This window comes from Lissotriton helveticus, chromosome 11 (assembly GCF_964261635.1).
Source record: "Lissotriton helveticus chromosome 11, aLisHel1.1, whole genome shotgun sequence".
Taxonomy (NCBI): Eukaryota; Metazoa; Chordata; class Amphibia; order Caudata; family Salamandridae; genus Lissotriton; species Lissotriton helveticus.
In genome coordinates this window covers 76,543,131-76,559,693 of record NC_136072.1, presented here as the reverse complement: position 1 = coordinate 76,559,693, position 16,563 = coordinate 76,543,131, and the positions used below count along the sequence as shown (strand labels likewise).

Sequence of the window (16,563 nt, the reverse complement as noted above, 5' to 3'; positions counted from 1 at the left end):
AGCCAGTGCAGGTCTCTCAGATGTCCGGAGATGTGGCTGCGTCGGGGGATGTCGAGGATGAGTCTGGCTGAGGCGTTCTGGATCCGCTGGAGTCTCTTCTGGAGCTTGGCGGTGGTTCCGGCGTAGAGGGCGTTGCCGTAGTCCAGTCGGCTGGTGACGAGGGCCTGGGTGACCGTCTTCCTGGTCTCGATGGGGATCCACCGGAAGATCTTCCGTAGCATGCGCAGGATGTTGAAGCATGACGAGGAGACGGCGTTGACTTGTCTGGTCATGGAGAGGGAGGAGTCCAGGATGAAGCCCAGGTTGCGTGCGTGGTCTGTCGGTGTGGGTGCGGTGCCCAGGGCGGGGGGCCACCAGGAGTCGTCCCAGGCGGAGGGCGAGGAGCCCAGGATGAGGACTTCCGTCTTGTCTGAGTTCAGTTTCAGGCGGGTGGTCGTCATCCACTCAGCTACATCTTTCATCCCTTCGTGAAGGTTGGCTCTGGCAGCGGCGGGGTCGTTGGTCAGGGAGAGGATCAGCTGGGTGTCATCGGCGTAGGAGATGATGTTCAGGTTGTGTTGGCGTGCGATGGGCGCGAGGGGGCTCATGTAGACGTTGAAGAGGGTGGGGCTCAGCGAGGATCCTTGAGGGACGCCGCAGATGACTTCGGTGGCCTCTGACTTGTACGGTGGTAGACAGACTCTCTGTGTTCTTCCGTCGAGGAAGGAGACGATCCATTCCAGTGCCTTCTCCTGAATTCCGACGTTGCTGAGGCGCTGCACTAGGGTGCGGTGGCAGACAGTGTCGAATGCCGCGGAGAGGTCTAGGAGGATGAGGTCTAGGAGGATGAGGGCCGCTGTTTCTCCGTTGTCCATCAGGGCTCGGATGTCATCGGTGGCAGCGATGAGGGCGGTCTCGGTGCTGTGGTTGGCTCGGAAGCCAGACTGTGAGGGGTCGAGGGATCCATTCGTCTCGAGGAAGGCGGCCAGCTGTTTGTTGACGGTCTTCTCGATGACTTTGGCTGGAAACGGGAGGAGCGAGATGGGGCGGTAATTGTTGAGTTCGGTGGGGTCCGCTGTATAAAGTATAAATATAGGACATTCAGACCATCTCTACAGTTCACTCCCAGACCTGCAGAGGACACCCAAAAGAACTGCCTTCTAATTCAGAGGACTGCCCTGCTGCGTGAGTCCTGCTCTGTACTTCAGATGACTGCCCTGCTGCTGCCAGAGGACTGTCCTGCTGTCCTGCTGCTTGAAACCTGCACTGTACCCTCAGTGGGCTGCCCTGCTGCTTGAAGCCTGCCTTCCTGTTTGATCCCAGGACTACCTGAGTGACTCCAAGGATCAGTTGGCTGACCTCCGGCTCTGATCTACAGGGACACAACAAGGTCCAGAGGCCTTCATGCAACTGCCTAGTTGACCTGCTGAAACTGGATCCCCCTGGATCTGCAACTGGACCTGCCAGAGCCCTGCTGGCTCTGCTGGAGTAAGTTCCAGATCCCCAAGAGATGCTTTCCTGGGTCCCAGACCCTTGGTTGGCATTAGTTGAGTTCCTCTTGTGAAATCCTGTTTTGAACTCTGACTGCCTGACTTTTTCAGTAGGACTAACCTTGTCCCTGTATCCAGCCCCCACTCCACCGCCGTCAGAGTGAACTTGTTACAGTAGTAAATCCCTATGTCTGAAGTGAATCGGGAGTGAACACCCACAAAATGAACAATTATCCTTTTAGTGAAGAGAAAGTTAGCAAGGGCCAACAACACTTGGAAATTGAAGACGAAAATTAACGCATCTGTAAATGTGCACTTGCCGCATTTATGCAAACAAAAATGTTTTCACTTGTGAGTAACTCTAAACTGAAGGGATTCCATACCTTATCTCAGAAATATGTGTCCCAGCTTCACAGGAATACATGTGAAATTTCTCTGTGAACTCCAAAGCAAGTTGGACATTTGCTGCAAAAGTTGGCATAAACAACCAGAATAATTATCTATTTGTTGGAATATCAAGCAGAACAGAAGACAAGTTTCGCGAAGCAATAATGCTCTGAATATGGAGGGCTGTGTTGTAATGTGTACATATTGGTGTGGTTAAATTGGCAAGAAAGTACAATATAAACCTAGCAATGATTTACTCAATGCATGTATATATTTGTTAAATGCTCAGAAAGAGATGGAAAGTGGCTTTAGACCATGTAAAGACCAAACAAAAAAAGCATGGTGTTTGACTTCACATTGAAATATAATGATCTAGGTAAGCAAACGCATATATTTCAAAGCTCAATCAAACACACGTGTGATTGACCATCTTGGATGACTGGGACCAATATTGTTCAGAAGAGAAAGCAAACTTATTACCTTGGGAGTTCATATAATTTCAACATGTCCTTCAAAACTGCTTCATCAGTCCACACCTGTTTCATGAAAGGACAGAAAAAACACAGTTCAAGGTTTATTATTAGGGCCTCATAGTCACCTACAATTTTCACAGTTTAATTAGTTACAATTCACTGCCTTACATTTCAGGAAGGTACATCCTGCAATCACCACCTTGATCCCTTCCTTCATACACTGCCCCAGACTCAATAAACAATGAATTTTCAAATGTCTAAGTACTTGATTAAATAATGGGTGATCATAGAAAATATTCCACTTACTACAGGCAATGCTAAATTAAGAGAAGAGTCTACCTGTGGAATTTTTCTAACCCTGGGAAAAGGTGGGTGGAGGAAATTTAGCCATTGGGTTTCCTGTTAGATTACACCATTCCTCTGAAACTAGAGCAAATGTCTTTTAACATCCAACTGTACATCAGGTTCTAAATGTTTAATGCCTTCTCCAATACGCAAGGCCAAATATGTATATCATGTAGGGTCTATTTGCCAAGAAAATCCAGGAAATCCGAATGCTAGATGACCCTCTCACCTACTGTCAACATGTGTAAGCTTCTATCCATACAATACTTCTGTCCATCATTTATTTACCAAATGACGGGGCATATTATCAATGGACGGCGTTAAAATTATCGGTGATAATGGGCTTGATAATATGCTGTAGAGAATTCCAATGAAAGCCATGTTAACACCAGAACATGGGCTTCTATTGGGATTCAAAAAGGCATATTATAAAGCCCATTATCGCTAAAGCGGCGATAATTTTAACTCCGTTCCTTGATAAACTGCCCCACCATTTTCTAACTTGACCTTGCATCTCCCAGCCACAGCAAAACAGCTGTTCACTTTACAACTAGATATTCTGTTGCAATAAACAGCATGTAACTACATTATTCTCAGAATCTCTTTCTTTAGTGATTACATCCATTCAGCCTACATGCCACATCTAGCTTCACCATTCAACCAGACACTGCATCCATACCATGCACTGTCCATGGCTCACAATAAAGCCTTCAATCCTGTACCTCTATAAACCAGACTCACTACCTCCTTTCTCCACATGCACAGTGATTGGCCTGTTCAAAATATTTTTCCATCATACATAATAAATGGTGTTGCCCACACGATGAAGTCTTAAATATTGTCCTGCCAAAATATTGCTTCCAGAATATCAAGTACCTCATTTCAGTGAAGATTAGCATATATATTTACTATTCTTAGCTCCACATCTTCATACATTGATAACATACAATTATACATAGGCATGTGAATGTGGATTTAGGTAGATTTGTAGTTAATAATAGCTAGCCTATTCTTAACCACCTTCCCAATATTGTGGTAGTCGATATTCTGGATACAATATTATTGTCTCTCAGTTTTGTGAAAACATTCACAATAAATCCATACTCCCTGCATACTTTCTTAATCCAAATGACTACATTCTACTCACATACACTACATTCTTTCCATATGTACAACATTCTCTCCACATATATTACATTCTCCACCCATATATACATTTCTTCTGTTCACCCCACAAACAAAATCCACTCACTCTCTGGATTTCATCTTTCTGAAACACTACACGCATGTACACCACACACATTAATCCACCCCAACATACACCATTCTACCCTATGTACTTTTTTATAATCCACCACACTCCACATCAATCCACCTAATGTACTGCATCTACATATCATATCATATAAGCTACATGAGTTCACACCATGCTCTACTTTGCTTCACCTAGGACTCAACTTCCAGTCATCCCAAACTAACTAATCTTGTACCCCATGCACTAACCGCATCACCCCATCACTATATTTTGTTACAACACACACACACAATCAATCAACACAAAACATTTTACCCATAAACTCCACTAATTACCTACACCCTGTGCATCTTACTCATCATACCCACCCTTTTCACCAACTCACCTCTTGATTTGCAATCATCAACAATCCCACACATTTCAGCAACAATTGAAAGAGGAAAGTTTTTAGTCAAGGCCAATTTCTAAGTCTTAAACAACGAGGAAACCAAAGACCACATTATAAATATATTTTTTTGATATAACTAATGTATCATTGTTGGTACAGGAGCATCCCCTGCATTGTGTACAGATGTGGTACCATGCCCTAAGCACAGCCTAACTTTTATTTTGGCCCTGGTGCCATGATAACCTATGTGAGTGGCCATAGGCCTTGAAGTGTCCCTGACAATATGAAGCCCTGTACCTGCTCTATGGCTCCAAGGGGTGTATCATGTGTGCCCTCATTGTGGGCAGTAGACAACTGTCCCTGTCCTGGGTATATCACATAAAGTGATGGTGACGGCATAATGTGTATTTTACAAGAGCTCAGTACTGTGACCATACTTTTTGTGCCACAACTGCAAGGCCTATTGGGGTACTTGTGTAAGATTCCTCTGTTCTGTGTATGCCCAAAGGGGGGGATTATGAGCTGGGTGGGCATCTGGGAGGGAGTAGTGGAGGGAGTAATAGAGGGAGTGGAAGGGGTGTAGCGCCTTGAAGAAAAAACATGTGACCTAATCCGCTCTACTTTGTTCCCCAATTCCTTTACAACAATGGAGAGGAGTGCTCTACAGTGTACTCAAAGAACCTCTGTGCAACCAGGCCTGTTGTCTGCCTGAAAGACAGTCTCCCAGATGTGAAGGGACATCACCAATAGTCTATATTTCTTTCTGGAGTAGATATGGATTGGCTCTGAAGCAGCCTGCCTGCTGAGGAAGGTAAATGGCATGCCTCGCCCTATAGGAGGAGAGACTGTTCAGGAGGTAAGAGCCTCAGTGTGTCTCCAGTGGCTGTGAGGCATTCAACAAGAGCTGACTGCACCAGAAGAAGCTAGGGAGGGCCTGTATGTCCTATAGGCCATATGGTCTTCATCCAAGTTCACACAGAGAACAGTAACTGCTACCATAGGCCCACACAGGAGCTGCAAATGCGTGACTGCCCAGGCGTGGGCTACAACTGTTATGATCCTCATATGCTCAGATGGGGGCTACAAATGTCATGATTGACATAGGCCCCAGTTAGGGCCACAACTCTGGTGATCGTCCTATACCCAAGCATGGTCTACTACTGAGATTGGTGTAGGCCCCGATGGGGGCTACAACTCCTAAGATCAAGATAGACCCGACCAGGGCTGCAACCACTTCTGTTCCAATTATAACTGCGACTTCCAAAATCACCCTTAGTCTAATCCAGGCTGCATGTGTTCTCACCACAGGTGGAGATGCATCCCCATAACCTTCAGAGACTGCAGCAGTAGCTGCATCAAGGCTGTGGTCGCCATAGACTGAGGCTGGATGCACAAACTAATGGTTGTTGCCCATGCCCGATGTCCTACACAGCCGTGTGGACTTTTGGCTCAAGTCACTGCCCTTAGAAGATAAACGCCTCTTCAACATAATGCAAATGTGGACGCAAGTGTGCTACTTGTATCAAACTGGGTTAAGGCATAAAACTGAGTGTGCATTTGACTTTGGGCCTAAAAGGTGCACCTGTGCTTTATTCATTCGATCTCCTGACTTCCAAAAGGTCTGAAAATCAAGAGCCAGGGAGACCTCTTGTGACAGAGTAGCTGAGGGAACAGGGAAAGTGTATTACATTAAAGAGAAATCAGACTCAAGGACACAACATTGTAGGGACAAAACTGTGTGGGTGCTGCTTTGTGTTTAAGGTAGTCTCTTGAATAGACAAGCACAAGCCTGCACATTGAAATTATTGAGTATGCTTGTTTATGGGTGAGTGCTGAGCTTGCACACCTACACACTATCTCCCTGAAAAGCATATGAATGCTCACCCTCTCTACTCTGAAATTCACCTGAGGACAGGGTTGTGCTTGGCCCTGTTTGCAGACCCATTATAGGATGTACCCAGGACATCAGTGGCAAACAATGTCAACCCCTATGATTGACACCCAACCAAAAGCGGTGTGATAATCATGTTCAATTATTGTACATAGCGGTATTGTGTTATGGGCAAATTATTATATTTATGAAAAAATAAACAACAGCTGGTGTCTCTCTCCCCAGAAAGAGTATATTAAACTGATACCATGTAATGATGCTGAGGTGGTTTGAAAGGCAGGTTGACCTGGGTCAGAGGCCGAGTCAACTGCATGTCAGTAGAGCCAGCCATGTAAATATCTCTGCCCAACTGTACCTGCATTTCAGCAGCATTAGCACACTGTGAAACCTTCAGATTCCATTATACACCAGTTGGCCTGTGAAATCTTGTATGTAAAAATATTCAAATAAAATCCAACAAAAATACATGTCACACTTGCTGGTCTGAAGTGTCAAGTGAGTATCACACATTGCTATGTGAATACAGTAAAATAAACTTAAACAAACAAACAGTAAAAAGGAAAGACCACCCTTTTCACATGTGGGTACTGATTCAAACTCCTCACATACTGCACTGAGCTGATAGAGAGAGAGAGACAAACAAGTACATAGCAGGTTGGGCCTCATATCTTACAGAATCCAGCTTGGGCGTGGACATAAGACAGCTGAGCATATGGTGTGGCAGCCGTACTGATCAGTAGTCATCTACAACATTAGCAAAGCACCACCTTTTATGATGCTTTTTATTTTGATGTACATATCATTTCTCTGTATTCATCAGCTTGTTTTCAATTTCCACTCATCTGAAATTGTTGCCCCTAAAAACTTTGTGTTGATAACTGCAATATTTTGCCTAGAATCCCTTGGCATTTTTTGCAAAGTGCTTATCTGGGGCCTTATATATTATTCTTTCTTTTTAGCTATTATAACCATCACATGCTCTTAACCCTTCAACGTAATCAAATATGTAAGAAAGTCATCAAATACCTCCCAATACAACATGATCAAACATTGATTACACGTGACAAGAGTCCAAATACACCCGGAAGCAAAACACTAATAAGGTAAAATATGCACAATGTAAAAAATAATTCCCAACATACCTCATTAAACTGAAAGCTACATGCAAACAAATAATCAATCTTATAACCAACATCTGACTTCAAGCAGTTCCTTCTATGGCCCCCTTATTTGTACCCAATGTACCTTAGCCTTTTGGATACAAACAATTGCTACCAGTGGCTCCTGAAACCTGGCATACAATTTCTACAGATTTTCCTCCTTTGCCCATATTGGCACCTACTGAAGAAATGGTCCATTGTCTCTTGAATGGTATTCTTTGTCTTCTTGGATTGCTTTATACTTTCATTTCTGATAGAGATACTCAATATATTTCACATTTTTGGAAAGGCTTGTGTAAATCATTAGGAATTGGACAAGCTCTTTCTTCAAGGCAAACAGCTTCACTCAAACGCAAAAAAAGAGACTTGGCCAACCATTGTGGTGTTACAGTACTGCCATTCAATGTTATAGGGTTTCATATTTAGCAACTGTAAGAAACACTGGTTGAGGAAGGTGAAATCCTAATCAAGCAGGAGCCACAGTCTTCTTAAGGATGGAGTCACAAGCAAACGCTAAATCCTCCTGCGCTTGCCCCATCAGGTAGCGTGGCACAGAGCAGTCATGCTTAACTCAGAGGCAATGTGTAAAGTATTGGTGCAACACTTCAAACAGTAACACAGGGGAAACATACCACGAAATGGTACCACACCAATTTAGAAGATTTTAGTGATTTTTAATTAATACAACAAGACCAAAACAACAAACATCCAATCAGTAGGACCAGAGATATGCAATGTTAAATATTTGTTAAAATTGAGCCAAAAGGACAACTTGCCAACTGTGAATATCTGGACAAAGTCACAAGTTCAGGCCAACTGCGATGGGGAGCAACGAGGATGCATCACGCAGCCTAGGAGATTTGTTGGTACCGAGGAGCTGCGATGCTAGGTCCTGCATTGTCATTTAGCATCCCATCGACGAGGGCTTGCAATGAAAAGTCAGGTGTTGAGGATGCATCACACAGACAAGGAGCTGCGTCAGTTCCATGGAGCTGTGAGGCTTCTATATGAAGACCTGCATTGTTGTCAAGGCTGCCTTTGATGAGAGATTTGAAGTGCAAGGACCTGCATCTGGAAAGCTTCGCAGAGACTATGAAGTCGATGTGGAGTCCTTGCATTGGAAGGTTGGGGTTGCACCACAGAGCAGAAAAGATGCATTGGTTCTGCTGGATCCACAGATGGGCCTGCAGAGCACCTTTAGACCCATTTCCAAGGGTCCACGACTGGGGTGGTACCATTTGGCAGGGTAGGTCTCACGGATGTCAGAGTCCAGGTGCTCGATTCAAGCTTTTTGAAGCCTTCTGGCCCTGAGGCAATAGTCAGGAGGCCAGTTAATTAGCCCTTGGATCACTTGGGGGTCCTATGTGCAACAGATGCACCTAGACACCATTACTTTTGATATTTTCGTAAAAGAGGCTCGACCTAGGTGCTTTGAATGAGCCAAACGCCCCACTCTTATACACAACTTTGTAAAAATAGCATTTATAAAACTGTAATTCAAAATACGACGTCACCATGGGAGAATATTTTTTATTATAATTCCAAACCCACCAAACATCTACTGGTTACCTGCTCCCATTTGATATTATAGCTTATTAAATGTAATAACATAACTCCAATGTTAGCCTATGGGAGAGGTAGGACTTGCAGTAGTAAAAAATAATTTAAGAGTTTTTCATTACCAGGAAAACGTACCTTTTTAAATACACTGCACCCTGCTCTCTGGTTGTCCAGGGCCTACCCGATATGGGTGACATATTGGTAGTAAAAATGGAAGGTTTGGGCTCTGTAAAAGGTTATTTGATCGGTCAAAATGGCAGTTTAAAACTGAGACATGAATAAAGAACTACTTAAGTGGGTGACACAATAAGTGCTGCAGGTTCACTAGTAGCATTTAATTTTCAGGCACTGGGTACATGTAGTACCACTTTACTAGGGACTGATGAGTAAATTAAATATGGCAATTGGGAATAAGCCAATGTTATCATGTTTTAATGAGTGACTAAGTGCACTTTGGCGCTGGTCAGCAGTGGTAAAATGTACAGAGTCCTAAGGCCAGTGAAAATGAGATTAGCATGAACAAAATGGAGGAGGAAGGCAAAGGTTTGGAGGAGGACCATTCTAAGACTGACTGAGGAGTTTTGTAAAAAAATCCAACTTGCAAAGCTATAAAGGTTCCCTTGTTTTCTGTATGGCAGAATGTTACCCAAGAATGTTCCTAACCGCTCCTCTTTCTGATAATTTGCTTCCTGTGGCTGACTACTAATTATTTACATCAGTTACAGAACCATAGACAGCTTGTTTCTAAACCCTAACACCATTTGAAAGCAAAGATGAAATAGTTTGTTGATTAATCAACATCAATTTCTATCTAATTTTCTCCTGGAAAGAAGGTTTGCTTGTCTTCTCATTTTCTTCCTGCCCGTACCTTGCCAGTTAAATTCTGACCACCACTTTTTGTACTTTTGTGATTACTCATCATAGAAGATGCCTCATCAAAGAGTCTTTCTGTGCTTAGTTCATCCCAATCAAAGCAATATGTCCCTGATTCTTACCATCAGCTTCCATCTGAACTTCTATCAGTTATGGTACCTGGCCAATCAGCATATGATGTCTAAGAAATGTGGTATTGTTAGACATATCAGTTGACTTCTTGATTCTCTGGGAAGGTTCTTGTTCTAGGAAGAGTTCTTGGGAAGAAGCATGCTCAGTACATGCTCCTTTGTTAATTTGTTGTTACTTTCAGCAATACCCCAATACGCCCAGAGGTTATACTTATGGCTCTGATGAATTGTGTACATTTCCTGCTCAATATTCAAATATTTGTCAAGGAATTTATAGTAAGAAACATGTGCAACTATTACAACTATCCGTCAAGAAGCTTACAAATTCCAGAAGAGTAGGGGAGTAATGAAAGCCTGCTCATTGTCACCAGCATAATGTGCTCTGTTTGTTGAATCACTGACAGCTAAATTGCATGGGTGATCCATAACTTTGATCTTCAGTGTACTGCAAATATGGTGTTTCTGCACATGATTTAATCATTGTCACAAGGGATATCAGGGCAGCTCTTACTTGCTTTCTGGAAAAAGATACTGCCAATATTTCATAATGCAATGTCAATACCTCTATAAGTGAGAAAGTAAAAATCAATCAACCAAGAATAAAGGAAATCTATAAAGAGCATATATAGTACATTTGGGTATGAAGTTCCTTGTAATTCTTTCTAAACGTACATTCATGAATTTTTCCATGCTGAAAGAAACAATGAGATTACTGAGTATCAACAAACAGAATCCTATCTCCATTAACAGGCAAAAAACAGGTAAAAGTGACAAAATAAGAAGTCTGTACCAAATTCTCTATATTTTGGAGTTCACTCATGCATTAGTAACTAAATTTTAGTTGCTAAATTAGAATTGTTAAGCACTATCTTTATTTATAACAAAGAAAAAAAGGTATTAAACATCAAATAGGAATACCATATTTCAGGCAACTGGAAGAATGTGTTGACTGGCCTTAAAATGCAGTTTTGGTCAGCCCATCCATGAAAAATTCAATTTCGTATACAGCTGTTGCAGTAGAGGTTTAAGCAGCATTCTTGAACAAATTTGATTACCTAAATTCTATAGAAAGGTTTTGTTCTAAATTATTCTTTCAATTGCACAACACTTGATTGGAGATAAAGAAAAAAAATTACCTAATTTTATTAGCCTCCGCCTCTAATAAACCACAGGAACTTTTTAAAATTGGAAGTTCCTTTTCCTCCCCCAGTGCCTTACAGAATAAACCTACCCCCTAATGCTAATTTATGTGAGGATCTTTCTGATTTCTTTTTTCAGAAGACTTAAACAATTTATGATCAGTTTCCAACTCAAAGTGTGCTCCCTCATGCAATGGGCTGTAGTTATTCTTCTGGCCATCATTGTTAAAGTGCTAGTGTAAATAATATAAATCTCTAATATAACGTATCTCATGAACACATTCTAATATACATAGACACTATATTCATCAATAAGACACTGTTTTGTTAAAAACATTATGATTAAAAACCACCTTCAAGGTTAATCGAAACTGTAAAAAAAATGTCATAGTGAACTGCGATACGGGTGGTCGCAGTATTAATAAGCACTGCCTTTTATCTATGATATTATCGAATCAATTGAGACAATAGGATACAAGTTGGAGTTCTATTTAATATTGGTAGCATAGACAATACCGTTATTTCTATTATATAAGGAACACCCAGATGAATGAGCATCAGGTGCCCAGGTCCACTAGTAAACTATTCAAACAATTTTTGGATACTCATTATGCTAAGTATGCTTCTGAAATAGATATCTATTATCTTTCACCAAGATATAAGCGAGTGGAGTTCTCGTAACATGCTGTATATCCCTTACAGAATCCAATCCCCATTCCGTTGGAGAGAAGCAGTTCCCCATTATTCTAAGAAACGTCTCTCCTTGAATTAGGGGATGTAACGTATTTTGTACGTATTGCGCCAATTTTTAGAAATGATGATTTTAAGTTATGTAATGATTGTCCTGAAGAAGGTGATGAATAGTTGATCTTTCACCGAAATGCCGAGTCAACAGTTTTTCTACAGTTTCGATAAACCTTGAAGCTGTTTTTTAATCATAAAGTTTTGAACAAAACAGTGTCTTATTGTTGGTTATAGTGTCTATGTGTATTAGAATGTGTTCATGGAATACGTTATATTAGAGATTTATGTTATTTGCACTAGCACTTTAAAAATGATGTATTTTTAAATATATCCTGTGCTTAAAAAATATGTTTTCTTAATGAAGAACAAAATATTTAGATGCACATATTTGTATGTGTTTACTGACTTATGATTGAGAGTATCACATAATTTTGCAACTTTGATGTTTGTTGGTTTTTATTCTTTATATATAATTTTTTTTTTAAAGTCCTCATTCTACAAAACATGCTCAGAGTTCGAAGTTATAGAGCTGGTTGGTCTATTAAACTGCAGCCCAGTATACTCAAGAAAAAAGAAAAGACCCGGTCTCATCTTATAGAAGGATGGGAACGTTGAGAACCCCCGGAAACTTTTTTCAGACAGGCTTATCAGTTATAACCAAGGCTCCTCTTCGTTAATAGGCTACTCACATCTAGCCTTAGCTAGTTTCCCAACTTTTTGGCCACAGGAGCAAGTTCCTTAATCATTGGACCACTGGTAAAGGAGCTAAGAATGTATCGGGTGTATCCACGTCAAAAGTCAGTGCGCAAAAAAGAAAATAAAGAGGAAATACCAAGATCATATTCCCATAAAGAGTAACTCTGGCTGTGTTAACCAAAGATAGTATCAAACTAGATAGGAACAAAGGATGTTAACCAGTAATCCTATATATCCCAACATTTTGTTTTTTTTCCCCTTCTAGCTGCTCGGTCAAGGGTAGAAATACGTTGTACCAAGCTTATCCATTCAGATTTAGTAGGTGAAACGGGTAAGATCCATTTAATGCAAATCTCCCTTCGTGCCAAAAGAATCAGTACAAAGATTAGAGCCCTTTGATTTCTTGAAACAGCAATATTTTCTATGTCATTTGAGATTATCCCAAAGATGACTATTAATGCTGTTAACCCAACCTTTCTCCCCAGAATTTCAGAAATGGTGTTACTCACATGAGCCCAGAATATTTAGTTCGAAGGACATTGCCAGAACATGTGTACCTCGTTGACATTGATGTCATCACACTTCGGGCCCTTCCTTGTCACTCCCTTCCCCAGCTTAGATAATTTCAGGGGCGTCCAATAAGCTTTGTGGAGAGTGAAAAGAAGGTTCCTTTTTAAAGAAGCAGCTTTTACCTATGACCAAAGAGTAGACATCGATACTTGCCCGAGAGTTACGAGGTCCTCGCCCGGCATGTCCTTCTTCCAGCTCTCAGTGAACGGGTTAGATTTTTTGTCTCCAGTATCGATCATTAGCCAATACCATGCGGCTACTTCCTTTTGTTTTGATCTTGCACAAATTGTTTTAATTAAGTCCCCATCTCTGGCTAGTTCTTTATTTATTGATTTTATCCAACCAGAAAGTTGCAAATATTTAAATCTTGACACTGAGTTGTTTGTTAAGGCCGAAAGACACTGCCATGGGATCAATTCCTTTCCTACTAGTAGTTCTCCCCATCCTACTATCTCAGCTTTACGTAAAGGGAGGACCAAGGCGTCTTGCAGGCAAATTGGTGTACCGGGGAAGTCCCCAATAGGGGTTTCTGGATTGCAATAAGATATATCAAGAAATGTCCTCACTTGGAACCAGACTCTGATGGCAGCTCTAAGGATCTTCAACCTAACTTTCTTAAAGAATTTAGGGCGTCCAAACTATAAAAGAAAGAAATCAGCTTAGGTGTAATGTACCTTTGTTAATGCTTTAAAGAGCGATTGATACGATTAACTATGATTTAAAAGCTGACGTGAATTTTTTTGATGAAAAGCACAACAATAAAAAAATAATTCTGGTGTGGCTATGCCGCCATTGGGTTTTTTCCTCCTGAGTTTTTTCTGAGAAATTCTGGGGGTTTTTCTACCCCAAATAAATGAGGATAATAACCCTTGTGCCTTCTTAAACCAGGTCTTAGAAAATTCCAGGGGGATGGTGTCAAAAAGGAATGTCAACCTAGGCAAGTTAAACATTTTTATCAAGTTGGATCTCCCTATGACGGAAAGGGGTAGAAGTTCCCAAGCCTGAAGCTGCTGTCGTACACTAGTCATGGTTTTATCAAAGTTTAGTTGAGCTATTCTACCTATGTTCTTGGTAATTTGAATCCCAAGGTATCTTATGTGTTGTTTTTCAAGCATACTCTTGTATGGAGAATGCCATGACATCAGCTCGGTCTTTTGTTGATTTACAGAATATCCAGATATCTTCCCAAAATTCTCCAGCTGAGTCCAGATCTCTGGAAGTGCTTGTTCTAAATCCCCTGTCAGGATCATAAGATCGTCTGCATAAATACCTATTTTTTTCCCCAACCCAAACAGCTGAAAGGGGCAATAGTTTGGCTTAATCTTAATTTGCATGCCAAAGGCTCGATGTAAAAATTAAAAAGAAGGGGCGACAAGGGACTGCCCTGCCGGGTCCCACCAAATTTGTAATTTTCTTGTGAGGTTTCATTAACAAGAACCCTTGCTGAAGGGTTCTTATATAGGGCCTTCACAGCCGCCACAAATGTATCTCCCAGGTTAAAGTGATGAATAGCTCCTGTTAAAAAGATTCAATTGACCCTATCAAAAGCTTTGGCAGCATTGAATGTTAAAACTGCCAAAGGAATCTGAAAAAGATTTGCAAGATCTATTGCCCCAATAAGATCATGCGTTACATCTTTCAGCTGCCTTCCCTTAATAAAGCCCCTTTGATCAGAATGTATGATGGAACCTGCGACTTTATCTAATCTTTTAGTGAGTATTTGAGTATAGATTTTGTGATCGCTATTTAGAAGCGAAATAGGTCTGTACGACTCACAAAGCTGTGGGTTTTTATTTGGCTTCAGGATTATTGTAATTGTAGCCTCATTCTAGGATGCGGGTACCGCATGTGTGCCTGAATACACTGACCTAAAAAGTTGGAGTAGAAAAGGTGCTAATTCGTCTTTCAAGATAATATACACTTCATTTGGGATGGAGTCGGGGCCTGCAGCTTTCCCTTTTTTTAACAGTTTAATGGCTTGTAATACTTCTTCTAAAAAGATTTAGGGCCAGATGTAGGAAGGCCATTACCGGTCGGTAACGGACAAAATCGGACGTTACCGACCGGTAATAGGCTTTTTCTATGTAGGGGGCACATTTACCGATTCGGTAAATACCGAATCGCTATTTACCGATTTGGTATTTACCGAATCATCATTTACCGATTCTGTATTTACCGAATCGGTAAATGAAATGTAGGAAGCACTTTGAAGAGAGCTTCTGTGCTTACACGATTCGTTATTTACCACCAACTATTAGTTGGTGGTAAATAACGAATACCTCTGTAAATGCAAATTTGTGCATTTACACCTGTGCCATGTGACATACATACATGCCCTTAGGGCATGTATGTGTGCCACATGTGCACACAAGCACTATTTAGGGGTGCAACAGGGTGTCAAAGTGACACCCTGCCACCCTTGACTCATTCTCTATTTTACCGAATCGGTAATTACCGATTCGGTATTTACAGAATCTTAATGATTCGGTAATTTGTACCGAATTTTTAGTTACATAGCATTTACTGATTCTTAAATACCGAATCGGTAAAATTCGGTATTTACGAATTGGTAAATACTATTTACCTACATCTAGCCCATGGTCACTTAATTTATCCCTGTCAGTAACTGATAGGGTTTGAAGATGGTGATCCCGAAAGAAGGCTTCCATCATATCCTCAGATGGAGTTACATTTTCAGAGTATAAATCCGAGAAGAAGTGAGTAAAAGCCTCCTCAATCTCCAAATCTTCTTCAATGATCCTCCCCGTGTTTGGGCATTTCAAACTTTTCAGGGTATTTCTGACAAGGTCAGTTTTAGATTTCCATGCCAGAAATGTTCCGCACCCTTCTCCGTATTCATGATGGGCAAGTTTACTTGCCTCCCATTTTTTTTGACTAATGCCTCTGAGAAGTTATTTAACTCATTTTTAGCCAAAAGTAGCTGTTGTATACTATCTGTATTAGTTGGCATTAATTTTGCTGCTGTAGATTTTTGAGCAATTTTTCATTCCATTGTTTTAATGGCGTCCTTTGTTTTTTTGTTATGAGAAATGGAGAGGGAAGTCAATAGACTTCTAAGGTAGGCTTTATATGAATCCCAAACTGTTTAGTAGATGAGCAACAATATTCAGATTTTTTTTTTAATAAATGGGCAAGCATTTATTAACCTGTAGATAAATGCTTGCCCGCCTATTTAGCATGTTTTGACACCTCCTTAAACAATCCCTGACCCACCCGGACCCCCTACCCCCACCCTGCTGGCATAAGTGCGGCCCTCGTTCCCACCGCAGGCCATACTTTGCAGCCCCTTGGCAAATATTTGTGAGTACTAGTGAGTGATCTAGATAGATTCAATCTCCAGGTGAAAAGGGATCATTACTGTTCTTTCCTCTATACATACCCTGTCCCTTTTCCTTGTATAAGGGTAACTCCTTCATGAGTTAGTTATTCTTCTGGGCCTCTCCTTATACATTTTAATCCTT

General features: G+C 41.2%; 1 protein-coding gene across 1 annotated transcript in view; it reads right to left on the bottom strand.

Moving 5' to 3' along the window:
* Positions 1-16,563, bottom strand: part of LOC144792851 (dehydrogenase/reductase SDR family member 4-like) — a 161,948-nt gene that overhangs the window by 36,538 nt on the left and 108,847 nt on the right. The window contains exon 8 of the mRNA XM_078668048.1: positions 2,337-2,392. Within this exon, the coding sequence (XP_078524174.1) occupies positions 2,337-2,392 (56 nt within the window). The remainder of the gene's footprint in view (positions 1-2,336; positions 2,393-16,563) is intronic.